This window comes from Mus caroli, unplaced genomic scaffold (genome assembly GCF_978045245.1).
Source record: "Mus caroli unplaced genomic scaffold, Mus_caroli_1 scaffold_6, whole genome shotgun sequence".
Lineage (NCBI taxonomy): Eukaryota > Metazoa > Chordata > Mammalia > Rodentia > Muridae > Mus > Mus caroli.
In genome coordinates, this window is record NW_028227261.1 from 106,103,565 (window position 1) to 106,130,733 (window position 27,169).

General features: G+C 45.7%; 1 protein-coding gene across 4 annotated transcripts in view; it reads right to left on the reverse strand.

The window, feature by feature from the left end:
- The window catches only part of LOC110293239 (myb/SANT-like DNA-binding domain-containing protein 3), a 123,259-nt gene that overhangs the window by 70,021 nt on the left and 26,069 nt on the right, over nucleotides 1-27,169 (reverse strand). For 3 of the 4 annotated variants that reach the window (XM_021161102.3, XM_029476611.2, XM_029476610.2), the window contains exon 1: nucleotides 7,748-8,047. The exons of the other annotated variant lie outside the window; for it this stretch is intronic. In XM_021161102.3, the coding sequence (XP_021016761.1) occupies nucleotides 7,748-7,922 (175 nt within the window). In that variant the 5' untranslated portion in view covers nucleotides 7,923-8,047. Of the gene's footprint in view, nucleotides 1-7,747; nucleotides 8,048-27,169 lie in introns of those variants that run through there. 4 annotated transcript variants of the gene reach the window in all.

The window sequence follows — 27,169 nt, forward strand, 5'->3', positions numbered from 1 at the left end:
AGGCAACGTGTGTCTTTCCCTGCGTGAGGAGCCAGTTTGGTAGAGCTAGGTTCATAAAGAAGAGACAAGGGGCAGATAAATGGAGAAAAGAGCAGACACACAGAGCAAGAGCAGCTGTGCGAAGACTTTGAGAGACCTCGGCTAGAGAACGTGGGTACACTCCTACAACTCCCTCTTCCGAAATTAAGAATTTTTAGAAGTTTAGTAAAATAAGGATTGCCATGGAAAATGATAGAAGGAATTCTTTTTTCTAGAGTGTAAATCTTTCATAAAATTTGTTCAAATCACAATGTCCATATCCACCTACTTTTAATATATTCAAACCTAGAAAATCTATACAGCACATTCTCAGACCATAACACAAAACCGCTAAGCAAACTAAGACACCTGAGTTCATGTACTTTATAACCATAAGTGGGATGCAATCATAAATGCCTCAGTATTCAAAAAAAATGAACATAACAAATTTAGAAAGAGAAACAGAAAAGGCAAAGTGTAAAAGGAGGAAGTGCCAAGACGAGAATCAAGAAAGTGCAGGGGAAATAAGTATGATGAAAATACCATGGGGAACTTAGGGAAAATGTTATAAGCACATAGCAGAGTAAGTTCCAAAGACAAGAGGTGGATTCAAAGTAAGGATGAAGATCAGGAAGGGGGGAAGAATCCTGAGTGAAGCGGCTCTTCTTGCTTCCCTGAAACACTACACTGGCCACTGACGAGCAGCCCCTTCCTTTGGGAGAGTAAGGAGAGAACACTAGCCTGGATGTGATATGTGATGAGAGCAGAGCCTGGCCCACAGAAGGTCACAAACAGGCGGTGTGTGTGTGTGTGTGTGTGTGTGTGTCTGAGGTCTCCCCCAGGCCCTTCATCTCACACTAAGTGTGCCACAACCCATAGATCTCTAGAACACGAGACCCAGGGGCTAAGGCAGAGGACACAGGAAGCAGCCCAGCTGCTAAGGACCAGATGAGTGAAGAGCCCACGCCTTACACGTCACTGGCTCACTGTGGCTGTGTGAAAGTGAGGGCTCAAAGCTGTCAGTCTTCACGTCTAGAAAGGGTTGAGACCCAGATTCTGAAGGGTAGCCTCGAGACTTCAACCTTCTAGGCTGAACAAGAGTCTCAGTCTCCATGGTGTCTTCTCACCTGACTGCCAAGTTCTCCATTTCTGCCTGGCCAGTTCTAGGCTTTGCATTCTAAAACCACAAGGCCATGTGAACTTTCTAATGAGACGCCCAGGTCCTTAGAACAACTGTCAACCTTCCAGTTGGCCCTGAATGCCTGTAGCTGACATGGCGGCAACCGGTGCTATCTTCCCCTTCTTCCCCTTCTCCGACCTTTCCCACCACAACCTAGCAGCATGGCATTCATTACTACCCTTGTGGCTATAACAAAATACCTAACAGAGCAACTTAAGGGAAGGACTGACTCTGGCTCACAGTTCAAGGGTTCGCCATCGTGCCCAGGCAGCAAGAACTTAAGAGACAGCAGTCACATGGCATCCAGTCAGGATGTGGAGAACCATGATGACTGGTTCTCAGCTCCCTTTCTCCTCCAGGAAATGGTGTCTCCTCCTATAGGACAGGTCCTCCATCTCATCTCAGTGACTCTAATCAGGAGAACCCTTCACAAAGGCCTGGGGGTTCCCTCACCAAGGTAACAACTCACAGTTACTCAGGTTTGTCTCCTAAATTGGCCCATCGTTATTACACATCACAGGCAATAACCCTGAAATCCCACCTTCAGTTTCCCATCTCTGTGCCTTTTCTAAGCCTAGAACCACCTCTCCCAATTCTCTCCAGAGGCACTGTTCATTGGGTCATTACACCACCCCAGAAATAACAAGGCAATAGACAACCCATTATGCCAGGCGCCATTCTACCTAGGCACGGTGTGATCTAAGTGAGCCATGGAGACAAAATGGATATGGAACTTATAAAGGAAAAAGAGCATGGGCCACAGGGTGAGAGAGGAGAGAGACTGCAGGTCCTGAAGGTAGCCATGCTGGAAAGCGGCATTATGGCCAATACTTGAAGAAGGGGAGGAGCTACGTGACTGGGACCTGAAGGTTCCAGGCAAAATATCAACAGCAAAGGCTCCAGGGAAGGCATCCCTGGTGACCAGGTGACCTACTATGCCTCAAGATCTGGTCCAAGCACTTCTTACTCTAACTTCCACCAATCAGGGACTATCATTCTGTATGCATATCCTCTTACAAGCATTCTATACGGGGGAGAGGGGCTGTACCACCACCATCCCCTTTCTGATGCACACAAGAGTGACTGGAAGGAAGGAACTGGAAAAGTATAAGAAAGGAAACTGTAATCAGAAATATATTGTATGAAAAAAATCTATCTTCAATAAAAGAAAGAAAAACAAAGGCAGTAAAATTGTTTACAAATTATTTAGTATACAAACGTGCTTTCACTTCCCAGTCTCATTCAGACCTTTTTATTTTGTATAGGATTTTGGGGAAAACAGTTCCCCATTTTCTTAGATTAAACCACACTAGCGATCCAGTTGCCTGTGATGTCTGTGCTCCTTTTAGGAAGGCAGAGGTCTGCCAAATACTTGTAAGGTCTCCTGGAGAATGCAGAACTCATCGGGGTTGTCACACTTTCTCTGTCGTCTTGATCTGAAATCTAATCCACTCAAAGGCCATTCGTTCCGTGTCTTTCCTTTATCATGTCTTCCCTAAGCATTTCACAAAATAACTTTTCATGTCCGTACTTCTCAATCTGAGGAGCGCTTACTGCAAGTGCCATTGGTAGAAATCAGTTTGAGAGCCAACAGAACTGAATCTTGGTAGGCAGGGAAAGTGAGCAGCACACAGGTAAAATGCAGCCGACGGAGGAGTTTTATCACCTAAATGTGTGTTGTGAGCCTTCCTGAGTAGAGATGGAGACTGGCCAACTTGAGATGTCAAAATCAAGGCCAGGAGAATATTTACAGAGACATTTCCATTCACCAAATAAGATTTACAAAGGACCAACAACTGCATGAAAAAGATGTTTAACCTCGCCATAGTCATTTGGGAAAAGGCAAATCGAGACCACGTTGACACAATTTCACACCCACTAAGATGGCTGTAATCGGAAAGACAGACACAAATTCTGGGGAGCATGTGGAGAAACTGGGACCCTCACACACTGCCGGGGAGAATGTAAGAGTGCAGAAACTCTGGAACACAGTGTGGCAGTTCATCAAAGCATAAAAGGTCTGAGATCCCGTGTGATCCACTAACTCATTCAGTGTACACCCAGGAGACAAAAACAGCAGGATGCACAAGACGTCACCACATCCACACAGCAGGATATTATTCAACCCTAAAAGGGAACGTGGCTCTAATACATGAGTGAACGTTAAAAATACCATATTAAATAAAAGAAGTGGGAAACAGTGAGCCTCAGAAGGTGTGGTCCCACTTCCTTGAACGTGCAGAATGCAAATCCACAGTGGATACAACGCAGAGTAGCAGCAGCCAGTGTCTCAGGAGACTGGATGACTGTCAACAGTAGAAGGTTTCTTTTCAGGGTGAAGAACTGTTATAGAATTAGTGGTGATATTCAATTGTGTTACTAGACTGTTCCTACTGCACTGTTTGTTTTTTGTTTGTTTGTTTGTTTGTTTGTTTGTTTGATAAACCAATTAGTGTTAGTGGTCACTAAGTGCTTACTGGCAGGGGGAGAGGTAGATCCAGATGAACTAGGCAGGAATTTCCATTGCACATGTTTTGTAGGAGAATGATCACCCCTCCTCCAACTATAAGGTCTCTGAAGGCTGGGAGGGCCTCATAAATTTTCCTTAATATTTAGTATGTTAGATTATACTACACAGGCTCACTAAGTAAATTAATAATCATATTGTACATGTCCAAGACATCAACCTGCCCTGACCACTGTTTTCCACACTAACTAGACAACTCATTGTTTGTTCCCTAGAACTCTGAGGTGCCTGCCACTAGCCAGGCTCTCCTGTCAGCCTGTCATTCTTAAGAGTCTTACCATCTAGAGGACCCGCTTCTTACTTCTCTGACATGTTGGAACCCAGTTCAAATGCTCCATCTTACCTGTGTCACTGACTCCCACGTCTGCTCTGTTTTCCTACCTCTTTAACCACAGTCCCTGAACCAGAAATATTTCATATATTTAGCCTCTCTGTTCTTCTCAAACACCCGAAAGCTCCCAAAGCCAAAAAGGACCATGGCTTCTATCAGGAGTGGGGAAAAATGTTATCTCAGGTTATCCAGCGTTGAGCTCTAGTTCATCTTCACAAAAGTCACGTAAAACAGAAAACCTCCTCAGGAATCAGATTTCTAAAGAGTAACTATAAATAAAGAAATGTAAACAAAGATAAAAGAACATCCGAAGCCTGAAGTCCAGAATGAGTAGAGTACTGTGGAAAGAGACAAATAAAAAGAGCTTACATAAAAGAGAGAAGAAAGGGGCTTCCTGCTTGGGGAAGATGCTGCCTCGGCCAGAGCTGAAAGGACAGCACAGACCCATTCTGCATCGCTGCCTTAAAGGCGCGTGCTCTCCAAACTCAGTCTAGGACCCTGACAAAAAGAAGAACACCCACAGCAAGCAGCTTGCTCCCTGAACAGCAGCACACCCCGAAGCTGGCTCCAAAATACATTTCCTGGGCAAACCAATTGTACTCAGTGATGCTGAACAAACTTTCAGATCATACTTAGAAACTACTGCTAAATATTTACACTGTCTTGACGAGGAGCCAGAAGACCAGAAATTAAAGAACACACCCTCGTGTTAGGAAAAAAAACCCAGAAGGCACATGCAGATCCAGAAAATCATCTATAGGTTAACGCGCAACCTAGCGGCTCAAGTTTTTGAGAACAGATAAATCTGTGCACACTAGCACGCGCGCACGTGTGTGTGTGTGTGAGAGAGAGAGAGAGAGAGAGAGAGAGAGAGAGAGAACAAGAGAGAAGGAGTGCGTGTGTGTGCACACTTAGATTCCTTATAAAGGCATGCTCTAAATGGCATCTTCTTTTCCACTAGACTGGAGAAAGGGAGAGTGATGTGGCCTAACAAGATGCTCTGACCACATCTTTTAAGGGTAGTCTGGTGAAAAAGATGGAAAATATCAAACTCCAAAAGCTTGAAAACCTACTAAACTCAACTGAAAAGAATGCACCTCTTGAATGTCTGATTAACTGACGCATCCACAAACTTCCAATAAAACACTGCAGGTCCCAACCCTTCTATAATCTAAATAATTTCTATTGATAAAGCCCATAAGCTCATCTTATTTACAAATGTCACAAAACTCTAAGTAACTCAGCAGACACAGCCTGACAGAATCAGACTCCATTAAAGATCCCAGAAGTCTAAAATATCAAACCGAAGGATAACAAAAGGGAGTCAAGGACAGGACTCAGATTTTAAAGCTCAATACTCCCTGGAGATAACTTTACAAGGGAACCTTGGACTTGCCATCTCAAGATGTATTTAACACAAACGCATCGTGTGCCCAAACTGGATTACTACAGTTCTCAAACTCATCAGCCAAAATGTGCATTCGCCTTCTTTGTCCCAGAGAGTTCTAACAAAAATCTGTCATTATGCCCTGGAATGATGTCTCAGCCATTAAGAACACTTGCTGCTCTCACAGAGGACCTGAGTTTAGTTCCCAGCACCCACATGATAGACAGTCCACTTCTGAGGCATTTTCTTCTCCTGCCCTCTTCTGGCCTCTGTAGGCACTGCACACATGTGAGATATATCTATTATATGTATAATAGATATATAATATGTGTGTGTGTGTGCAGGTAAAACACATAATAAAATATAATTAAAGTATACCTTAGTCCTTGAAAACATTGAACAGTATAACTTATTTACATTCATTATTGGTGACAAATATTTCTAAAGGAAGGATGAGATATTAAATCTAAATCTGTTTTAATTGAAGAAACTAGGGGAAAAAATTACTGACTTGCACCCAAATTTCAGCTCTGCAGCAAGGGCTATGGCCTCCAGATGAGCCCCCTTCTTTCCACACCATATGAGTGCCCAGTCCTTTCTGAACACTTGTCCCACGCACTAGAACAGAAGCAGAAAGAGTACACACACACACACACACACACACACAAATAACCATAACACATCACCCAGTAAGATATTTTGACAGTGTGGTCACCTAAAAAAAGGTAACCATTATTTGTTACCCCCCCAAAAAAAAAATCACTCTGATATACAAAGAGCTTATCTTCTTAAAGAGTGATGGCTTACTAAAGCATCATCCCATCCCAGTTACGATTAGAAAAATAGAAGAGAGTTTATGGATGGAAAAGCTTTTAATGGACATGCCATTTTTATCAGTTCTCAAAACCTCTCATAAAACATACCATATGAAAATTACTAAAAAAGGTGTCCCCCACCACACACCAAAAAAAAAAGCCAGCATAAAGCCTCTTTCGCCTAAATCACTGTCCTATGAACATAGCCCCTTCAAGAACTCCCAGACTGTCTGGCAGGCCCCCATTAGCTGACTCCTATCAGGTGCACCCCCTCCTCCCCACTTCAACCCTAGTTAAAAGGACAAGTGCTGGTCTGAGAAGTGATAAAAGCCCAAGTGAGCAAGGGCTGGCTTATGACCACTAGGTCTGCTGGGCCAGCTGCAAGCAGACCTACCCTCCCCCAAGAGAACCCGGAAGCCTCTGCTCGCCCCAGGGCCTGAATCCCCAGGCTCCCCTGGGACTCTTTCCAAAAGGATGGGGGAACTTTACGGGCCGGCCCCCTCCTCCCCTGTGTCATCCATTAAAACCCCAGCACGCTCTTTGTTTCCAACAGCTGTGGGAGGGCAGGCGGCCTTGGAGAGAGGGGAGAGGTCACTTACTCCCTGGCTCCCCTGGCTGCCAATCTTCCAGGTCCTCCTGCAAAACACACACACCACCATTGCCTCTCTTTCTACACCACTTTAATTAACCCGGGGTTACTCTAGCTACACAGGGGCACTCTCTGAGACCTAATTACCTTTCATACCCAAATCCCACACAAGATGACTCCCTAGCTCCCTCCCTCTGTCAAACTAGGTTCACTACTGGACTCTCATCTCTTCACCCTATATACGTACTCCAGCGTGGTTACCTGAGCCTCAGGCTTTGTCCAGACACAACCAACAAAACACTTCCTGGGCCCTCCTGGGACTCCCTGCTGCCCTGATTCACAGAACCGTGGTCAGATTTGGTCCCCACTGCACCCCTGAACCCAAAGGACAAACATAACCACTCCTTCTTTTTACCGGCTTAACCCCTCTTGAAACCCAGGAACTCTAAGAACCTCCCCGCCAACACATGGTCAGTTCTCAGGCCCTTATCCTCAGTCCGCCAGTTCCTCACCATCACACTCACACACACACACACACACACACACACACACACACACACACACTCCCCTTGAAGCCTAGCCGTCCTCCCTCCCTTGGGGTTTCACAACACTTTACACGCGCTTCCACGAGCAAACCCAGGATCACTGCTCCGTCTCGCGGAACCTCACCAGCTCACCACGCCGCAGGGCCGCCCTAGTCCCCGCCACTCGACACCTACGGACCCACAAACGACCACTCCCCATCCCCAACCCAGGTCCCCAAAGCCCGCACCGCGAACTCGCGTCCAGCCCTCCGCCCGGCCCCCGGGACTCCTCAGTACCCTGGTCCACACCGGGTCCTCCCGCGGCCCAGAACGGCGGAAGGGAGGAGCCCCAGAGGCGGGCGCCCGCGGCTCCTACCTGAGCAGTTGATGCTCTTGCCTCTGCCTCCGGGACAGTCCCCGCCGCCGCCCGCGGGCTGGTTGGACGCGCGGCTCCCGGGCAGGCAGAAGGCGAGGAGCAGAAGCACCGACGTGTAGCCGCAGACGGCGAGCGGGGGCGCGGCCGGCAGCCGGAGCGGCGCCTGGGCGCCCATGCTGTCGCGGCCGCACGGCGGGGAGCTCAGGGAGCGGCAGGCCGGGCACACCGGCCCCGCGCCGCCTCCTAGCAGCCGTGCAGCCGCCCGGGGCAGCCCCGCAGCATCCCCGCCAGGCCCCGGCCCTCCGCGCCTGGGACAGCCTCGTTGGGAGACCCCGGCGCGGGCGAGGGGCGCGGGCGCGCGAGGGCAGGGAGCGCGCCGCGTGGGGAACACGGAGCTGGGGCGCGCGCGGGGGGCGCGGGGCGGGGACGGACGCAGCCTCTAGCTCGCAGGCTCGCCTTCCCTTTGTGTCCGCGCGGCCGTCGCCGCCGCGTCACAAAGACCCCGGCCCGCCCGGTGAGGGGCGCGTGACGGAGCCGCGGGCGGGGAGGGAGCGGCGACCCCGCCCCGTGCACACCCCCGGCGCCGAGCTCCGCCCCTCCCGGGGAGCCATTGTTCCTGAGGCGGGCGGGGGCGCGGGCCGGGGTCGCCGATCGCTCCGGCTGGCCGGACGGGCGCCGAGGATGCTGGAGAGCGCTTCGGGACGGTGTCTCAGAAGCCCTTTGTGAGCCTTTCCCACGCGCCTTCTAACCCTGCACGAGCTCAGGTGGTCTTTCGTGTGTTTTCCAGGTGGAGTTAAAGGCAAAAGGTGACTTGTCCAAGGTCAGTCACATCCCAAGAAATGGGCAGGATCGGGTTTGGTACCTAGTGCTCACTCCCGCTGTGCACTTCTCAGGGGGAAAGGCTTAATCCCCAAGACTCGCCCCACCGGGTTCCTGGATAACTACATCTCTCGGCTGAATCTTTAAAGTGCGTTACCCTTTCCGCGCATAATAGCAAAGATTTAGAGCGGATTTGCTATATCCAAGGCCTAGAGGAAGCTCTTAGCCTGTATCCTCTCCAGTTCTATTTCACAGCCCTACAAAGGAGTTCGCATTCTGGTTTGCTGCCTTCCACAAATCAGGAAGTTGGAACCAAGAGTCTTCCAGCTGTCTGGAGCCCAGTACAGTCCTCTGCAGCCCTCACCTTGCTAGATGATAACTTTACACAGGCAATAAGACCATAGGCTGAATTTTTGGAAATTTTCTGCTTTGTTCGCAGTCTGTTATGTTGCCCACTTCAGAAGGAATTCTAGAATTTCATTGTAAAATTAAGAAATTTGCAAAAAGGCCACTTGAAGAAAGCTACAATCTAAATACAAAACAAACACTGAACATAGAAGTAAAGACAAGGAGGCTTCGAGAAGTTCAGGCAAAGGATGCACGAGAAAGCTTTGGAGACCAGCAAGAGATAACCCAGTAGCTGAGAGCCCAGGCTGCTTTTGCAAAGGCCCCAGATTGGATTCCCACAGCATCACAACCATCTGTAAACACTGTGCCAAGGACTCTCTTCTGGCCTCAAAGGGCAGTGTAGGCATGTGGTACAGATATGCATCAAACAAAACACCCATATACATTACAAATAAATTTATTTTCAAAAAAAATATTTAAAGCCACTAGCAACAAAGGGAAAGATATTTAAACCAAAAAGTTACCTCTCTGGATGATTATTAAAAAGTTAGACTGACAAACTTAGCACTATTCATTCATACATTTTGGAGGGCGAGGCAACCTAAATATAAAGAAAAAAACTAAATTTGTTTTCCTAACAATACCTATATTGGAATTTTGGCTTTAGAGATGGTTGAATAAGACACAACAATGAATAAAGGAAGATGTTCATGACAGCTTTTGTGTAACAGTAAAATAGGACCCCGGTGGTCATCAGTGGGGACTGAAGTATGATTATCTTTGTGTATAGATTTTGATAATGATTAGGTTAATTATGAATGGTATAGAAACAGGGATACTGAAGACTGGAGAGATGGTTCAGTGATGGAGTCCTTCCTAGGTTTGGTTCTCAGCGGCCTCATCAGGTGATGCCCAACTGCCTGTGACTCCAGTTCCCAGCAGCCTGAAGTACATAAACCCATATAGGCACACATCAATAAATAAATGCTCTTTAAAGAAAAGAAAACCTTTCTTTTCTAAAATATACATATGTACCAACCCAAAGAAAGAGCAAGACTGTTTTACCCCGTTACATTACCACTGACTCTGGAAAAGAGGATTGTGGGTGATAGGCCCGTCATATTTTTCTGTTGAATTTTTCTCAATGAAAAAGTTTTGTCGTCATAATTTTAAAAACTATTTGCTGTTAAGTTGCACGTCTATCATGCTTTTTATCTAAATAGATCTGCATCTCCAACACTGTCTATAGTTTGCCTCCAGCCTCTGAGCTCTCCTGCCTGCTCAGCCACAGCAGAGGCCTCCTCCTGGGGCCCGGCTCCCAGCAGCCTCTCTGTTAAAGCTTGATGTCACAGATGTCTATTCCATGAACAGTGTCTTCATGCTCCCAGCCCCAGGATGCTGCCTTATGCAAATATTTCCATTTGCCTGCTAATCCTAGCCCAGGCAAAAATACTAAGAGGACACAACCTTAGTTTAAATTGAAAACAAATAACCCTAGGTCATGAATCACAATTCGCATCTGGATCTTTTTCCAGATCAGCTAAGAAAAAAGTCAAGATGGAGTTCTCCACATTTTTCACATTGGAAAAGATTCTGCGAGGGAAAAGATTCTGACTTTAGTCCTACTGTGTCAGAAAGGACTTCTCATTTTATTGTTTGGTCAAAGAAGAAAAAATATTTTAGAGGTTACATAGAAACGCTATCATACTTGTTAGTATTTGTGATTGCCAAATAACAGATAACTAAAGGATGTGGAACTCCCATGTAAAATCCACCCAGAGAGTTTAAAAGGAATGTCGATTTCTGAAAACCGCTCCAGACAGTCTGGAGGAAGTTTTAGTATCTATTTCTTTTAAAGTTCTCTAAATAACTCAGATGCACTGCCAAGGTGAGGAACCCCTGACCTAACCTTGGTTAATCAACTATTGCTCCTTAACAAACAACAATAAAATGTGGGCACCAGCCGGGCATGGTGGTGCATGCCTTTAATCCCAGCACTTGGGAGGCAGAGGCAGGCGGATTTCTGAGTTCAAGGCCAGCCTGGTCTACAGAGTGAGTTCCAGGACAGCCAGGGCTACACAGAGAAACCCTGTCTCAAACAACCAAAAAAAAAAAAAAAAAATGTGGGCACCATGAGACAGTCTTTCTTCATAGGCCTTATGGGGTCTGTGCTAGGATTGGCTGATCTAGGGTAGCCCTGGCTGAATGGTTCTGTTTCAACAGCAGATCCAGCAGGGCTTGGTTCTTGTGCACAGGCTGAACACTGGGTCACTCCACCAGAATTAATGCTGGCACTCTGGTTGCCAGAGCAGAGGCTTCAGGGAGAATTTGCCAGTGTTGAAGTTTATGCAGGCAGCTTCCTCCTGCTGCTTGTCCACATCTAATAACATTCCACCAGCTAAGGCGAGTTCCCCCAAACAGGACCCCAAATCAAAAAGTAGGGAAGTCAAAAGTGCCTGTGGCATAAGCATGAGGGTCTGAGTTCACACATACGCACACACTCCCACTGCCATCCACAAAATAATAATAATACATCATAATTTTTAAAATAATGTATAATTAACCAATGGGAGAGATACTAGAAGTCAGCCTCTGACCTACACACACACACACACACACACACACACACAGTAAGAGAAAACCCAAAGTAACTCAAACAAAAAGATTGGGGAGAGGTGGCACTCAGGTTTTTTTGTTTTGTTTTGTTTTGTTTTGTTTCTTGTTATTGTTTAAGCCAGAAGCAGTGCCTTCTCTATAAGTTGGTTTTTGTCCTCTGTAATAAAGCTTGACTCACGAGAGCAATTATTTCTTTAGGAAACCTTTGTGAGCACTCCTTGCTTGCTAGGCACCACTGCAGCCTCTTGGGGCAAGAGATAATCCTACCCTGGCTGTGTGGGGGTGGGGAGACATCTGAAAATTAACAGTTACAACACAGTGTGATAAATACTAAATATAAACGTGGTTGGGGTAGGGGTGAAGAAAATGGCAAATCCTATCCCAGACTCCCAGCCCTGCCAAAATCCCTGCTTTTCTGGACCTCCTGCTGGCTGCCCTGGCTGTATAATGAAGTCCTGATAAACCTAATGAGACACCTTGGGGCTGACTAATTGGCCCTGGAAGGAGACAATCACAATGCTTGAGCCAGAAACAGGGAGAGGGGTGATTTATGGAAGAGCGTGGGAACACTCCAAGATTGGCAGATAATCCAATTTGAGAGTCTAGACCCCACTTCCTAGAGAAAGGATGGGGGAAGTCTTTTTAAGAAGTGGAAAGTGAAGAAACCAAACCAAAACATTCTCTAATAAATCTGAAAGGTCCATACCAATCCAATGTCTCTGTCCTAAGGAAGCTGAGTGTCAAATATTGATAACATAGTTAACATAATATAAAAATAAGATTGCAGCATTACTAGCAAATGGTATGAAGAGGAGGCAGACAAGACTTCATAAGGAGAGTGGAAGAGGGAAGTTCCAGACAAGCAAAGGGCCTGTTAGAGATCTGAATGCCAGCCACTGTTGAAAATAACAGTTCATTGAGTCAGCCAGTATTTCCTAAGAATCTACTATGGTGTTAAGGTTCTGCTCTGGGTGCAGAGAAGCAGCAGTGGAGAAACAGAGCCACTGACTTTCATGGCCCTTGTAGTCGAGTAGTGAAAACCAGATCATAATAAAAATAGAACACACAATTGATGGGTAGAGAAATGGAGATAAATACAGATCACGGGAGACACATTGCATCCTAGATGATGTCAGGTACCTTGTGTCTGTGGTCACGAGTTGTCACTAGTCCCCCTCCCACCTGGTTAGTGTGACTTCCATTTCATAAGGAAGCAAAGTACTAACAAGGTTCAGTACTTGCAGCTAAGTGGAGTCGACTGGTTCATTCTGGCCCTGAAGCCTCACCGCACCTCAAACGCAGAGGAGGAAAGCATCATTTTCTGATACAAGATGGAGTAAAGATTGGCACCATCAGGATGGCAGTCAGACTCCTAGCAACAACTAAGAGATGTGGTCACCCTGGGTGCCATTCAGATGAATGGATCAAGAAAACATATATGTGCTCAATGGAGTGTTATTCATCCTTAAAGACAGATGAGACCCTCTCACTTGCAACTAAGAGTTGGAGCTAGGGAACAAAACACAGAGTGAAATAAGCGAGAGACAGAAAAGGTGCCTCGTGGGCTCTCCCATACCTGGATGCTTAAACGCATGGACATTTAAGTAGAACTAGGGATTACTAGGGGTTGAGAAGGGAGCAAGGGTCAGAGGAGGGTCCAGCACGTGGTTGGCTATCCCTAATACACCGTATGCCTGTGTGGAAATATTAAATGAAGCTCCTCTTGTATGTACGGTTAATATACATTTTTTAAAATAAGACTGCAGCTGGGAGCTTGATGTGTAGCTCAGAGATAAAGCACATTACTAGCATGATCCAGGCTCAGGGTTAGAGCCCCAGAGTCAATCTGTTTTTAACATTTTAAACTGTAGCCACCAAAGGATATTGCACAAGCCATCCTTGGCACACTATAAGGATGTCAAAAGATTTTGCTAGGCTTCTTTGATGGCATGATGCGGGGGATCTTTTGAATACTCTGGTGCAGATGCCAGTGGAAGGTGCTATTATTGTTACCCATATGCCTCTAATGATCCTCAATTATGTAGATGGAGAGTGGGAGCTGGAGCCGGCATTTGCAGACATCTGAAGAAAAGGTGCTATAGGAATGCAGCGAGCTAGGCTAATTCCAATGGAGGGAGATCAGCCTCCCCACTGTAGCTCTGTCAGTCTGAAAGCCTTCTCACCCAAACACTCCTGTGAGTGGGTAGAGCGGGAGGAGACACCCCTAGCTTTTCCTACAGGCCTTCCTGTCACTCAATTGTTCAGCATCTCTCTAAATACAGAGGTGAGCTTTCTCTATCTCTATCTTTCAGCAAAAGGAAAATGTCAGCTGCGATTCACAGATTTCCCCAATGGTTTTAGCTTACGAAGGATTGTTCCCCAAAAATTGACTTCTCTAGAAAAGACAATCAGACAGACATAAGTGGAAGGAGCGCTTCCAGTGCGCTAATTAAGAGTGTACGCTCTGGATCTAAGCCGCCCGAGTTTGCCCTTAGCTCTGCTAGCTCTGTGACACCTAGGCAGGTTACTTGGCTGTTCTGTGTCCATTCCATCACCTGCTCAGTTCCGTTCCTATCTACTCCACAGAGTTGCGCTAAGGACAAAATGAGCTGATGTGTACAGAGTACTTAGAGCCATGCTTTGTGCATCACACGTCCTCACCAAGTAATTGGCTAGAAGTAGAAATGGCATAGTAACTACATGATAGATGTTAGTAACTGTTAGTAACTAAGCTGTGGTTATACCTTAAGCTAAGAGTTCTGCATATGGGGGCTGGTGAGATGGCTCAGGGGTTAAGATCGCCAACTGCTCTTCCGGGGGTTCCAAGTTCAAATCCCAGCAACCACATGGTGGCTCACAACCATCCGTAACGAAATCTGATGCCCTCTTCTGGAGGCATCAGATTTCTGGAGGCACTGGAGCTGTAGTACAGCTACAGTGTACTTACATATAATAAATAAATTTTTTTTTAGATTTATTGATTGATTATATGTAAGTACACTGTAGCTGTCTTCAGACACTCCAGAAGAGGGAGTCAGATCTCGTTACGGATGGTTGTAAGCCACCATGTGGTTGCTGGGATTTGAACTCTGGACCTTCGGAAGAGCAGTTGGGTGCTCTTACCCACTGAGCCATCTCACCAGCCCAAATAAATCTTTAAAAAAAAAAAGAGTTCTGCATATATTATCTTGTATAGTACTGCATAAAACCCAAGTAAGGCGCTGGGGTCATCTTTATTCTGAAGATAGGAAAACAGTCTTGGAGTTTGGCCAAGTCCACACAGCACAAAGCAGATGGCCTAGTCTGTCTTATTTCCATAGTCTATAATCTGAGTCAAACCCCAAAGAGTTAACAGTCAAGAGAGCTCATCTGGGCCGGTTGCCTACTAGAGAAACATGTAAGAGGGCAGTCTGGTGACTAGCAGAGGCAGCCAAGCGGTTAGGAAATAAAGCCGAGACAAATAATCAGGTGGGCCAGGGAGAAAGACAAGAGCTGAGCAGTATGGTACACACTTCTAATCCCAGTGCTTGAGAGGCCAAAGCTGGAGGAGAGAGAGAGTTCCAAGCCAGCCTGGGATACATAGTGAATTTAAGGTCAGTCCAGGATACATAGCAAGATGAGAGAGAGAGAGAGAGAGAGAGGAGAAGAGAGAAAGGGGTAGGGATATAAGGAGTGACAGAGTTTAATTTTTATCCAAAGCCTAGGAACAGCATTTGTTGAGCCCACCATCCTGAAAGAGACATCGAGGAACTAAGAATTAGAGTGAACCAAATGTAACTAAATAAGAGTTTTGCCACTGAATGTGTTTAAGTATGTCAGCTTGCCTCTGTATGTATACATATGTATTGAGCATATGCCATTTGCCTGTATGCATACATATGTAAGGAGTATATCAGCTTGCTTCTGTACATATGCATAAGTGCCAAGCATATGCCATTTTACTCTGTATGTACATATGTAAGGAATGAGTATATATCAGATGGCCTGGAGAAAAGTGTGCATGCATGTGTGCATACTTGAGTGTTACAACTGAGCCCTGTGCTCATACATGTACATGTGCATTTACACATACATAAACATATAAACCTCACCATGTGTTGCATATGTGAGCATGAATTAAGTCAGGAGATTTAAATTTCTTCGTTGCTCCCAGTTGCTAATGACTGCCTAAAATCTAATGGCCGAGGGAGCCAGCATCAAGGTCAGTACAGTTGGACTTGACAGCCTGGATTCCCAGTTATGAGAGATGCAAAGGTGAAACCGCACATCCTGGACTATTCCTCTCAGCACACAAAAGCAGTGAGAGGATACAGAGGAACTTTGGCAGTGGTGACTTCAACAATGATGAGTGAAGGATCGGGACAAGAAGCATGGTGACTGTCGCTGCATTCATCATTAGCATTGGCCCATGATGTATCAGGGAGTCGTGGGAGGCAGGGAAGACTCAGAGGTGGACAAGACACATGCAGTCCCTGTCCTGAAGCCTAGCAGAGGAGTCAAACCTCAAACAGACCCCTGAGGTACCAAGAGTTGCAGGTGTGACAGAAACCTTCCCCCAGAGTGGCATTTAAACGGAGACTGAGAGATTAATATAGAGTTAGAGGGAAGTGAAGAAGAGAGATTATTCTATGAAGAAATCCAACACGTGGAAATGAAGTCTAGACTATGGCAAATTCAAGAGACAGAGGAAAATGACTGTACTGTCTCATGGCATACGTGAAGTCAAAAAATCTTGAGCTCATAGAGGTAGCAAGGAAGATGATCTTTATAGAGACTGGGATGAGTCACAAGTGTGGCATGTTGGTTAAAGGAGACAGTTAGAAAGGAAAAATAAACTCAAGAGGTCTGTCACACACTGTGGTGGTAATAATCCCACCCCACTGTGTGTGTGTGTGTGTGTGTGTGTGTGTGTGTGTGTGTGTGTGTGTGTGTTGTAGAGCTGGAAGTTGAACACTGGGCAGTGCCTAAGGTACATTACTGTATTGTATTCTTGACAAAAATGCAAAGAAAATGATGCTAAATGTTCTTGTCCCCTAAATAGCAATCTTATGATAGTCTATGTATTAATTAGCTATATTTGACCATTTCATGACCCGTGTATACTTCACAACATCATGGCATATACAGCAAATACACATGAATGTATCTGATAACTTAAAAGAAGGAACAAAAAAGGCAGCTGCACCCCAACGTCTAGAGAATGAACAGCACAGAAAGAAGCTGGGGACTCTAAAAAGCAAGTGGCCGACCCTACAGGCTTAAGTGAGAATACACATTTAGGCTTGATTTAAAGATTCTAAGCAGGCATCTGGGACTGATGGCTTATGCCTGTAATTCTAGTAGATGGGAGAATGAGACAAGAGGATCATGGAGGCCATCCCGGGCTATAGAGTGACTAGGGCAGTGTGGATTACACACATCCGAGAGAAGAGAGGAGGGGAGTGGTGGGGAGGAAAAGAAAGGGGAAAGAGAAAGGGGAAGGGGAAGGGGAAGGGGAAGGGGAAGGGGAAGGGGAAGGGGAAGGGGAAGGGGAAGGGGAAGGGGAAGGGGAAGGGGAAAGGGAAAGGGAAAGGAAAAGGGAAAAAGGGAAAGGGAAAAAGGGAAAGGGAAGGGGAAAGGGAAAGGGAAAAAGGAAAGGAAAGGAAAGGAAAGGAAAGGAAAGGAAAGGAAAGGAAAGGAAAGGAAAGGAAAGGAAAGGAAAGGAAAGGAAAGGAAAGGAAAGGAAAGGAAAGGAAAAGGAAAAGGAAAAGGAAAAGGAAAAAGGACATGGGAGGGGAGGAGGGGAAGGGGGAAGAGAGAGGAGAGGGGAGGGGAGGGGAGGACGGCTACTGCAGTAGCCCTGGTGAGTGGCGACAATGGCTTGGAGTTGCAAAGATGTCATGAATAAATGAACTAAACAGATATGGCAGATAAAAGCAATAGAATTTGGTGACAGATGAGATGTAGGAGGAGGAGAAGTGTCAAGCAATGGCTCAGTGGTATTTATAAAACAACCAACCCTAGAGGAAAAGCAGGTTTGGGGATGGGATGTGGGGTTACTTCCAGATATACATTGAGTTTAGGGGATCACTGATGGAAAATTCAAATAGCCATTAGAGAGATCTCTTTAGCCATTAGCTAAATCTCTTCAAGCAAAAGAGATTTGCACTGGGCGTGTATAAATGAGTCATGAAAAGGAATATAGCCAGGCAGTGGTGCCACACGCCTTTAATCCCAGCACTTGGGAGGCAGAGGCAGGTGGATTTCTGAGTCCGAGGCCAGCCTGGTCTACAAAGTGAGTTCCAGGACAGCCAGGACTACCAGGACTACACAGAGAAACCCTGTCTCAGAAAAGAAGGAAGAAGAAGAAGAAGAAGAAGAAGAAGAAGAAGAAGAAGAAGAAGAAGAAGAAGAAGAAGAAGAAGAAGAAGAAGAAGAAGAAGAAGGAATGAAACTCAAGAAGAACGAAGACCAAAGTGTGGACACTGTGCCCCTTCTTAGAATTGGGAACAAAACACCCATGGAAAGAGTTACAGAGATAAAGTTTGGAGCTGTGACGAAAGGATGGACCATCCAAAGACTGCCACATCCAGGGATCCATCCCAGAATCAGCTTCCAAACACTGACACCATTGCATACACTAGCAAGATTTTGCTGAAAGGACCCTGATATAGCTGTCTCTTGTGAGACAATGCTAGGGCCTAGCAAACACAGAAGTGGATGCTCACAGTCAGCTATTGGATGGATCACAGGGCCCCCAATGGAGGACCTAGAGAAAGTACCCAAGGAGCTAAAGGGATCTGCAACCCTATAGGTGGAACAACATTATGAACTAACCAGTACCCCGGAGCTCTTGACTCTAGCTGCATATGTATCAAAAGATGGCCTAGTCGGCCATCACTGGAAAGAGAGGCCCATTGGACTTGCAAACTTTATATGCCCCAGTACAGGGGAATGCCAGGGCCAAAAAGTGAGAGTGGGTGGGTAGGGGAGTGTGGGGGGGGGGGGAGTGTACTGGGGACTTTTTGGATAGCATTGGAAATGTAAATGAGGAAAATACCTAATAAAAAAATTAATTCTAAAAAGAAGAAGAAGAAGAAGAAGAAGAAGAAGAAGAAGAAGAAGAAGAAGAAGAAGAAGAAGAAGAAGAGGAAGAAGAAGAAGAAGAAAGGAAAAGGAATATAATGGCTAACTAGAAACAAGAGGGTCTGTGCTACTTCTGAGAAAGTTAAGTGGAGAGAACTGTATAGGCACTGTCAGAAAATTCAAAGAATTGAAAAAGAACAGTATCATGGCGATCAAGAACAAATGTGTGTCAAGAAGTAGGGTGTGGCCAACTGGTCAAATGCTGCTAAGAGGTGAAGCAAATGTGAAAACTGAATAGTTTCCAAATGACCTCGTCATTTGAAGTCACCAGGGATCACACATAGCAAGAACCACTGCGTAACGTGGCAAGGGTGGATTCTAGATTGGAGTCCAGTGTAACATGAATACAAAGCAGGAAATGGAGACAAAACATACAGACAGTTTGACAGTGAAGGGAAGAAAGCAAGCAGGAGGCGGCTGTGGGCAGAGGAAGAACCAAAATACTCAGACGGTGATGACGGGATTCATTGAGAGGGGAGGAGAGTCGGACATACAGTAAGATTCTTGAGGAAAAAGAACATGGAATTCATAGTGCATATGGACATGTTCTTCATCCAAGTAGGAAGGATATGACGGGGGCTCACACAGTCTGTCTTATAGACAGGGTGTTTAGATGCCTGGGATATTTCTGGATTCTGACTTCGGTGCTTCCCGAAGAGAAAGGGGAGTGGGGATAAAGGTTGTGGGTGGAGAGAGTGAGATATGAGGAAGCGTTAACTCCACTCCATTCTCTATCCCCTCAGCCTCCCCACCTCAGCCTTATCAGTGTCTTCAGTGTGTGCCACCACATTTCTCTATCTTATATAAGATGTTGCTTTTTAAAACTTATCTATTAAAATGCATTTTATATAACAGATACCACATCAAGACAAATATCCTCGCACCTCCCTTCCAACCAGATTGCTGCCCCAATCTCTGCTACAGAGAAATGCTGAGTCAGATTTAAAGAGTGAGAAAACAGTACCATGGACATTGATGATAATGGGTGAGAAAGTATCTAACATCCCCAGCAACACTCAGGCAGTAATGTCCAGAGAAGCAGTCCGGGGCAGGATGCTTAGGAGAAGGTGACTGGGAGTCTTCTCTCAGGTGGGCATTTCCTAGCACAGTGTGGAGCAGAGGGAATCTACCAGGGTGCTCCTCACTTCCAGCAAAGAAACAAGAGTTCAAGGTCATTTTCAGCTACATAGTGAGCTTGAGGCCAGCTTGAGCTACAGGAGTCTCTTTTGTTAAAAAAAAAAAAAAAACAAACAAAAACAAAAAACAGGGGAGTAATGGAGAGGAGAAGAGAGGAGGGGAGGGGAGGGGAGGGGAGGGGAGGGGAGGGGAGGGGAGGGGAGGGGAGGGGAGGGGAGGGGAGGGGAGGGGAGGGGAGGGGAGGGGAGGGGGAGACAGAGAAGGGGGTGGATTTTTTTGTTTTGGTGGATTTTTTTGTTTTCTGTAGTCAGCGGTACTAGGTTTATCAAATCCGACACATCTCTATTCAATGTGAATGCTGTAAAACGGTTACTGTGGATCCAATGATCATTTTGAAATCCTCAGTGAAATAACTGACTTGGGTAAAATACATTGTGACATCATGCACCAGATTTGCACAAGCTCAAGATGGATAGAATCCCATCCTGGAGTCGTGGAAGTGGACACTTGCCCATCTTTAGCTGAGAAGCTATCTGATAGCTTCCGGGAGAGGGAGAGTCAGTTTTCTTCAATGACGCCCTCCACCCAGGAGGTTGACCACACTCCAGGGCAAGCCCCACTCCCAAGAGTGGTTGGCTCCCATAAACAAGTTTCAATGAGAGGATTGTGTGTGTGTGTGTGTGGGGGGGAACATCATGGTTCAATGGTAGGGAGATAGGAGTGGATATGGAAGGATTTGGGGAAGGGGGTGAATGCAATAAAAAGTACACTGTGTGAAACTCTCAATTGATAAAATATCATCTCAAAAGAGAACCTTCGAGAAGCTAAAACCATTAAGTAAAAGGTTATGAGAAGACAGGTCTTAAATTATCATCCAGCAGATAACAATAGCATCAAATGAAAGAATATAATTCTTCAATTGGTCTGGCAGAACCACCTTCACAGGGTGATCAATTTAACATTACCAGTGGTGGGACAGTCTGCCAATACACGCCTCTTGCTCTGACTCAGTAAGAAGGACATGACACTTGTCTATGTGGTTCTCTTGCCAAAGAATTTTGACCCAAATCTAATAATGAGGATGTGATCAAATAGATCCAGAGTGTGGAGGCTTTACAAATCCTGGACTGGAAAAGAAAACCACGTCATTGTCAACAAGATAAAGGTTTGTTCCGGGTCATATAAAACAAAGGGGATAGAGCCCAAATGCATCTGAGAAAATACTCAGCAGCAGAAAACAGTACAGCTGGAGACATTTGAGTGTAGATCACATATTAAGTGATTTATTGATTTAATGTTAAGGTGCGATAATGGGATTGTATCGTGTGGAATAATGTTCTTATGCTAAATACATATTGCTGAAGTACTTATGGGTAGAGTGTCATAATGTCCAAAACACTCCAGCTACAGAGAACAAATATCAGGAGGAGGAGGAAGAGGGGAGGGAAGAATTAAAACCTAAAGCTATCTATTTCTTTTCTTTCTTTCTTTCTTTCTTTCTTTCTTTCTTTCTTTCTTTCTTTCTTTTCTTTCTCTCTCTCTCTCTCTCTCTCTCTCTCTCTCTCTCTTTCTTTCTTCTTTTTTTTTTGGGGGGGGGTTGGTTTTTCAAGACAGGGTTTCTCTGTGTAGCCCTGGCTCTCCTGGAACTCACTCTGTAGACCAGGCTGGCCTCAAACTCAGAAATCCACCTGCCACTGCCTCCCAAGTGCTGGGATTAAAGGCGTGCGCCACCACGCCCGGCTAGCCATCTATTTCTTAATCACTCAGCCAAAGATCTTCTTGTGGCTCTTACTTTGGGTGGCTTTATGCTTATAAACATACACCCCACAGCTCAGTGTGCTACATGAAATTGAAATCTCCAAAGGCATCATAGCAAGAAAACTATTCTGCAACGCTTTTAGACATAAAAGGTCTTCCAATTTGTGTAGGAGTGCATGTAAAGGTGGCAGATTCCCTACACAGACCCACATGTGAACCCCCTTCTTTGACACTTCCTCCATCCTAACAGTATTGCTCTCTGACTCTCAGGTGCTGGTCTTTTCTTCCCATTGTCCCTTCAGAGGTAATGCCAGGCCTTACTTTTCAAGGAAGGTCTAAGTGTCACTTTGGTCCTGCTATATCTGATCATACCTGGTAAACACTATCTAGGGCATTAGTTTGCCAGACACATCATAGCCTGCCCCCCACAAAAGATTTGGTAAAGTGGGTGAATGAACCCGAGAGAGAGAGAGAGAGAGAGAGAGAGAGAGAGAGAGAGAGAGAGAGAGAGAGAGAGAGAGAGAGAGAGGAGAGAAGGAGGGAGAGGGGAGGGGAGGGGAGGGGAGGGGAGGGGAGGGGAAGAAAAAAGGAAAGAGATTCTTTTTTTTTTTTTTTTTTTTTAGATTTATTTATTTATTATATGTAAGTACACTGTAGCTGTCTTCAAACATTCCAGAAGAGGGCGCCAGATCTCGTTGCGGATGGTTGTGAGCCACCATGTGGTTGCTGGGATTTTAACTCTGGACCTTTGGAAGAGCAGCCGGGTGCTCTTACCCACTGAGCCATCTCACCAGCCCTGGAAAGAGATTCTTGAAATCAGAAAACTTTGGTGTCCAACACATCAAGATTGGGGTGTCCATCTTTCTAATATCAGGTATAGAGGAAGGCATCATGTAACACAATGAAGTGATGCAGTTAGCACAAGGTGGTGGACTGTTAGCAGCAGTTCTTAAATGATACTTCAATGGTGTGGAAGCTTGTTAAACTTTTTGATGTCTCTGTGCCTGTGGGGCTCCCGGTGTAGGGAAATAAAGGGGCAGGAGAGAATCCACATCCCGCCAGAGTTCTGGTGCTCTGGGCAGTGGGACGTGGGGGACTGCCTCGCGCTCTCTACGCGGGTCCGGTGGGTGTCTGGCTGTGGGAAGCCACGGAACCCCAGTCCTCAGGGGTAAAGAGGGAACAATTCCAGGTCTCTGGGCCTCAGGGAGGCCAGAGATGACTGGTTCTCAGTCTTGGATAGTCCAGACATCGCTGTATGTCGCAGAAGAGCTGAGAACAACGAGCCCTTGGACAGACTGGGGGCAGAACCCTGGCAGTTTACAGGGAGGAGAGAATCTGGCTAGCTCAGGCTGCTAGCTCAGTGGGTGGCTTGGGTTGGCTGTCAGCCGTGGCTGGAGCACAGGAAGGCCTTCTGGCGGGGAGGTTAGCAGCAGCTCTTTAGAGGAAAATCCGCTCTGTTGCCCCAACATGGTGAGTCTCGATGAACAGAGACAGTCCGTGGTTTTAGAGCTTTATTGTAGAAAGGCAGAGAGAAAGAGAGAAGGTAGAAGTTTCGAGAGAGGCCGGCCATGGCCATGTGGAGAGAGGGAGGAAGGGAGGGAGAGAAGGAGAGTTAGAGATGAGAATAAGAGAGGTGTGAGCTTAAGAGAGAGAGGAGGAGCCAAGCAGCCCCTTTTATAGTGGGCTGGGCTATCTTGCAGTTGCAGGGTAGCTGTGGGGAGGAGCAGACCTGGCTATTGTCAGGTAACTGTGAGGGTGGAGTCTAGCCAGAATGCCAGGAGCTTGGGACATTGTCTATGCTTGACTGATAGTCACAGGATTATGGAGTTGGGGGCTCCAGTGGTGTCAGGCTGGGAGCAAGTCTGTCTGGGAGCATGGCTCACTGTTCCCTCCCTTGTAGAATTTCTACTTAATCACCGGAGTAAGTCTCGCGTGACCAGAAAACAGGCTGCCTTTCACAGTCCCACATGTGGACTTCACAGATCCTGACTCAGCAGACCTGGGATGAAGCCCACATCTTGATTTATTGAAGCCCCCTGCCCCCCAAAAGATTCTAGCGTAGTGCAAGTGGTCTGAAGCTAGCTTGCATGGAGTTACTCTTGCCGAAGTCCTTGCTACTCAACCATTGGTCCATGGTCCAGCATCATCACTCAGGAGTTTATTAGGAATGCAAAATCTCACTCACTGAACCAAAACATGCTTTTATAACAAGACGTCCAGGGGTTTCTCACGCACATTAACGCCTAGAAAGCACAGATATAAAGGCAGGGATAATTGGCCACTTTTTTGACTCGGCCACTGTCCTTAGCTTGCCACTTTTACTGCTTCTGACACCTTTCACCTCACTTGACTCTTCGCTCCTCTGTGCTTCTGACTCCTGTGCCATGGCAGATTTCTTAAAAGCAGGTTAATAAACAGAGCTAAGTAGTCTCGCTTTTTCCCCGTGCCATGTACACAGCACACAAAGCACCCTGGCTTGAGCTCTTCACTAGGTAAGAGATATTATTTTCTTTTTTCTTTTTCATTGTGTTGAGGCATGACATTTGCCATTTTAACCATTTTAAGTGTATAGTTCCAAGACACGAACTGTAGCTCTTCTCATTCATCGGCACTGCCCATCACCAGAGCTTTTGATGCATGTCTTTGGACAAATGGTTCACTCTCTCCAAGCTTCATCATCATCTCTGCAAAATATGGGTGAGAGTACATATGCCTGCATAGAATCTGAGGCATTAAGTGAAGTCATATAGAACAAGTCCAGGACTCAGAAAAGGTGGCCCTAAAAGCTGACATTTTTCCTCATTTTACAGTAAATATCTACTCAAGTCAACAGAGAACTGTGTGTGAATATGTGCTTGTGTCTGTACATGTGTAGTATGTGTGTGTATGAGAAAAAGAGGAAAAGAGAGAGGAGAGAGACAGAGAGACAGAGAGAGGCAGATAGACAGACAGACAGACAGACAGAGAGAAGAGAGACTCCCACTGAAACTGGTATATACCCTCATTTAGCATTTAGCTAGACTGGCTGACCAGTGAGCTCCAGGAACCTGCCTCCACTCTCCCCTTTAGCATCACCCCTAAGTTTGTAAATAGAAGGGCTCCAAAAATCTGTAGAATTAGACCTCTAAAACCAAAAGAGCAGTCGTTCAAATTTCATTGAGAAAATTGCATCCTGTGAAGCAATAACTCCTTTGTCCCCACTTAATGTAAATTATTTTATTGAATATTTAGATTGTGCTATAGTTTAAGAACAATCATTATCCCAATATCAGCAATATTCACAAATGCTGCTTTCAATCTTGGGACTGGGTCTCTTGGATACAGTATTGAATTCCATTTATATTTACATTATCTTTCAGAAGGATACTAAATTGAAAATTGGGGTTGTATGCACTAAATTTAAAAGGCTAGCTTAGCTTCAGAATTTCGCTGATAAGAGAACGGGGGTGAGATTCAGAATCTCCTTCTCTCTTATTCTTGTTTTATAAACAAGGACCTTGAAGTCCACAGTGCCTGTTCTCTGCTCTCAGTAACAAGATGAGCTGCCAGCAAAGGTGGGACCAGAGCCCAGGTTCCAGGAGTGTGTTTTGGTGTTCAGTTGACCTTGAAGAACTGGTAACCTTTCAGCAGCATAGGTGATAAGGGGTACAGAGAGGCTGGGGGCACCCTAGGGGGCCCTGGCTATGTCTCTGAGGAGACTGGAAAGCCTCAAGATTAGGTGTCACTATGGGTGGTGATAGTCTTGATGTCTCTTGTAACACCAAAGATCAAAAATGAGGTGAAGGGGTTCTTTTAGTTTTGGTTTTACACTCTACAGGGTGGTTCCATACATTTATCTTACATAACACTATAGCAATCATGAGTGGAAATTTATAGGTGACTACTTACTACCCAGGAGATGTTCTTTGCAAAGCTAAAGATTGGAACTGAGGCCCCAAACAGGAATTCTATGTATTAGGATTCTCAAAAGCGTGAGATCCAGAGCCAGAACCCTTGGGGTTAAAATATTTGTGTCTCCATATAAAAAACCATATACTCTGGGAAGCATATTCTAAAGTTTATAGTTTATTATGTGACAGGTGCTTTTCTAGATCTTAAAGCAATGCATGATTTTAATACTTCAACTCTTGGGGGCAGTTGGGGTAATTTATTTTTAAAACTATGTCTTTGTATATGTGTCTGTGTGGGGTATGGGGAGTGGTATGTCAATGTGAGTGAAAGTACCTGAGAAAGGCAGAAGAGGGTGGAGTTCCAGGGGCAACACCTGTAATTCACAGGTGTTACAGGGTACACCACCTGACCCGGGTGCTGAGAACTTATGGAGGGTCCCCTGGGAGAGCAGGACAAGTTCTTAACCATTGAACCATTTCTCCAGCCTCCAACCACTGGTGTTTTTAACTTTACAATGGTGCAAAATTGACTATCATTCTATAGATAAATAAAGTTTTGAGTTTTGCTCTCTTCTCAGGCTCAGGCTAGCAATGCTGGACAGCAACACTGAACCTGGGGCACTTTAAACTTGGGATCAGCTCTACTTTCCGTGAGTCTTTCTGGCTATAAGGCTATAATCCCATTACCAGTAAAGGGAATTTTATATCATTCACTTAAACTAACAACCCAATGAAATACAATTTATTGTTATTACAATTTTCAATCCTCTCCCCCCCCCAAAAAAAAAGGAAAAGGGAAGACAGAAGAAAGAGGTGGGTGGTGGGAAATGCAGTTCCCAGCTAGATTTTCTGACCTTTGATTTATAATCTCAACTCCTTGGTGTCTGACTAGCTCCCTTCTCCTTGTAATCCTTTGATAGATTGAACTATTGTCCAGAAATATTTGCCTTCTGCGGAGGACCCTACTTCCCTCTCTTGACTTTGGGCTCAGCCATGTCAATTGCATTGGCTGGGAACAGCAAACGTAACTCAGAATATGGACTAGTCTGCAGTTGTGCATGGCTTCTTGTACTTCTGCCCTAAGAATAACATCCCCTGGATAGCTCCAACCCCTTTAAGCTAAGATTCAGGAAACTACAGGAGAGCAGATCTGCTTCCAGTGTTACAGTGGCTGAGTGACTGGAGAAGCTGACTCCCAACCCCTCAGAACTTCTACTACCAGCACATTCAAATAACAAAACAGCAAACAAACAAACAAACAACAAAACTCTTTGGAGACTGATGGATACGAATCTAGGTCCAGAGACTGGGGATGTAACTTAATGGCAGATTGCATGTCTAACATATGCAAGGAAGACACAAAGCTCCAGCTCTGTGCCCTCCCAGAAACCCAGGTTCCCCTTGGTCTTGCCAGCAGAGCACCAGCCTGCTCTCCTTCTTCGTTATGTTGTTTCCTGAACTAGATAATGGGACAGAAACGGTACTGAAACCTTATCTTCTGCTGCTAACTCACAGTTCCTATTCCTACTATAACAAGAATCTTGGTTTGGGTGTTTTGAGGGTTTGGTGGGGGGGGGGGGGGAAATAAGGTCTTAAGTAGCCCCAGATGGCCTCAAACTTGCAATATAGTTAGAGCCAACCTTGAACTCACTCTCTGTCTCTCCAAAGTTAGGATTACAAAGGTGTCAGCCACCAAACCAGGCCTTATATAGCCTTTTGACTAAACAGA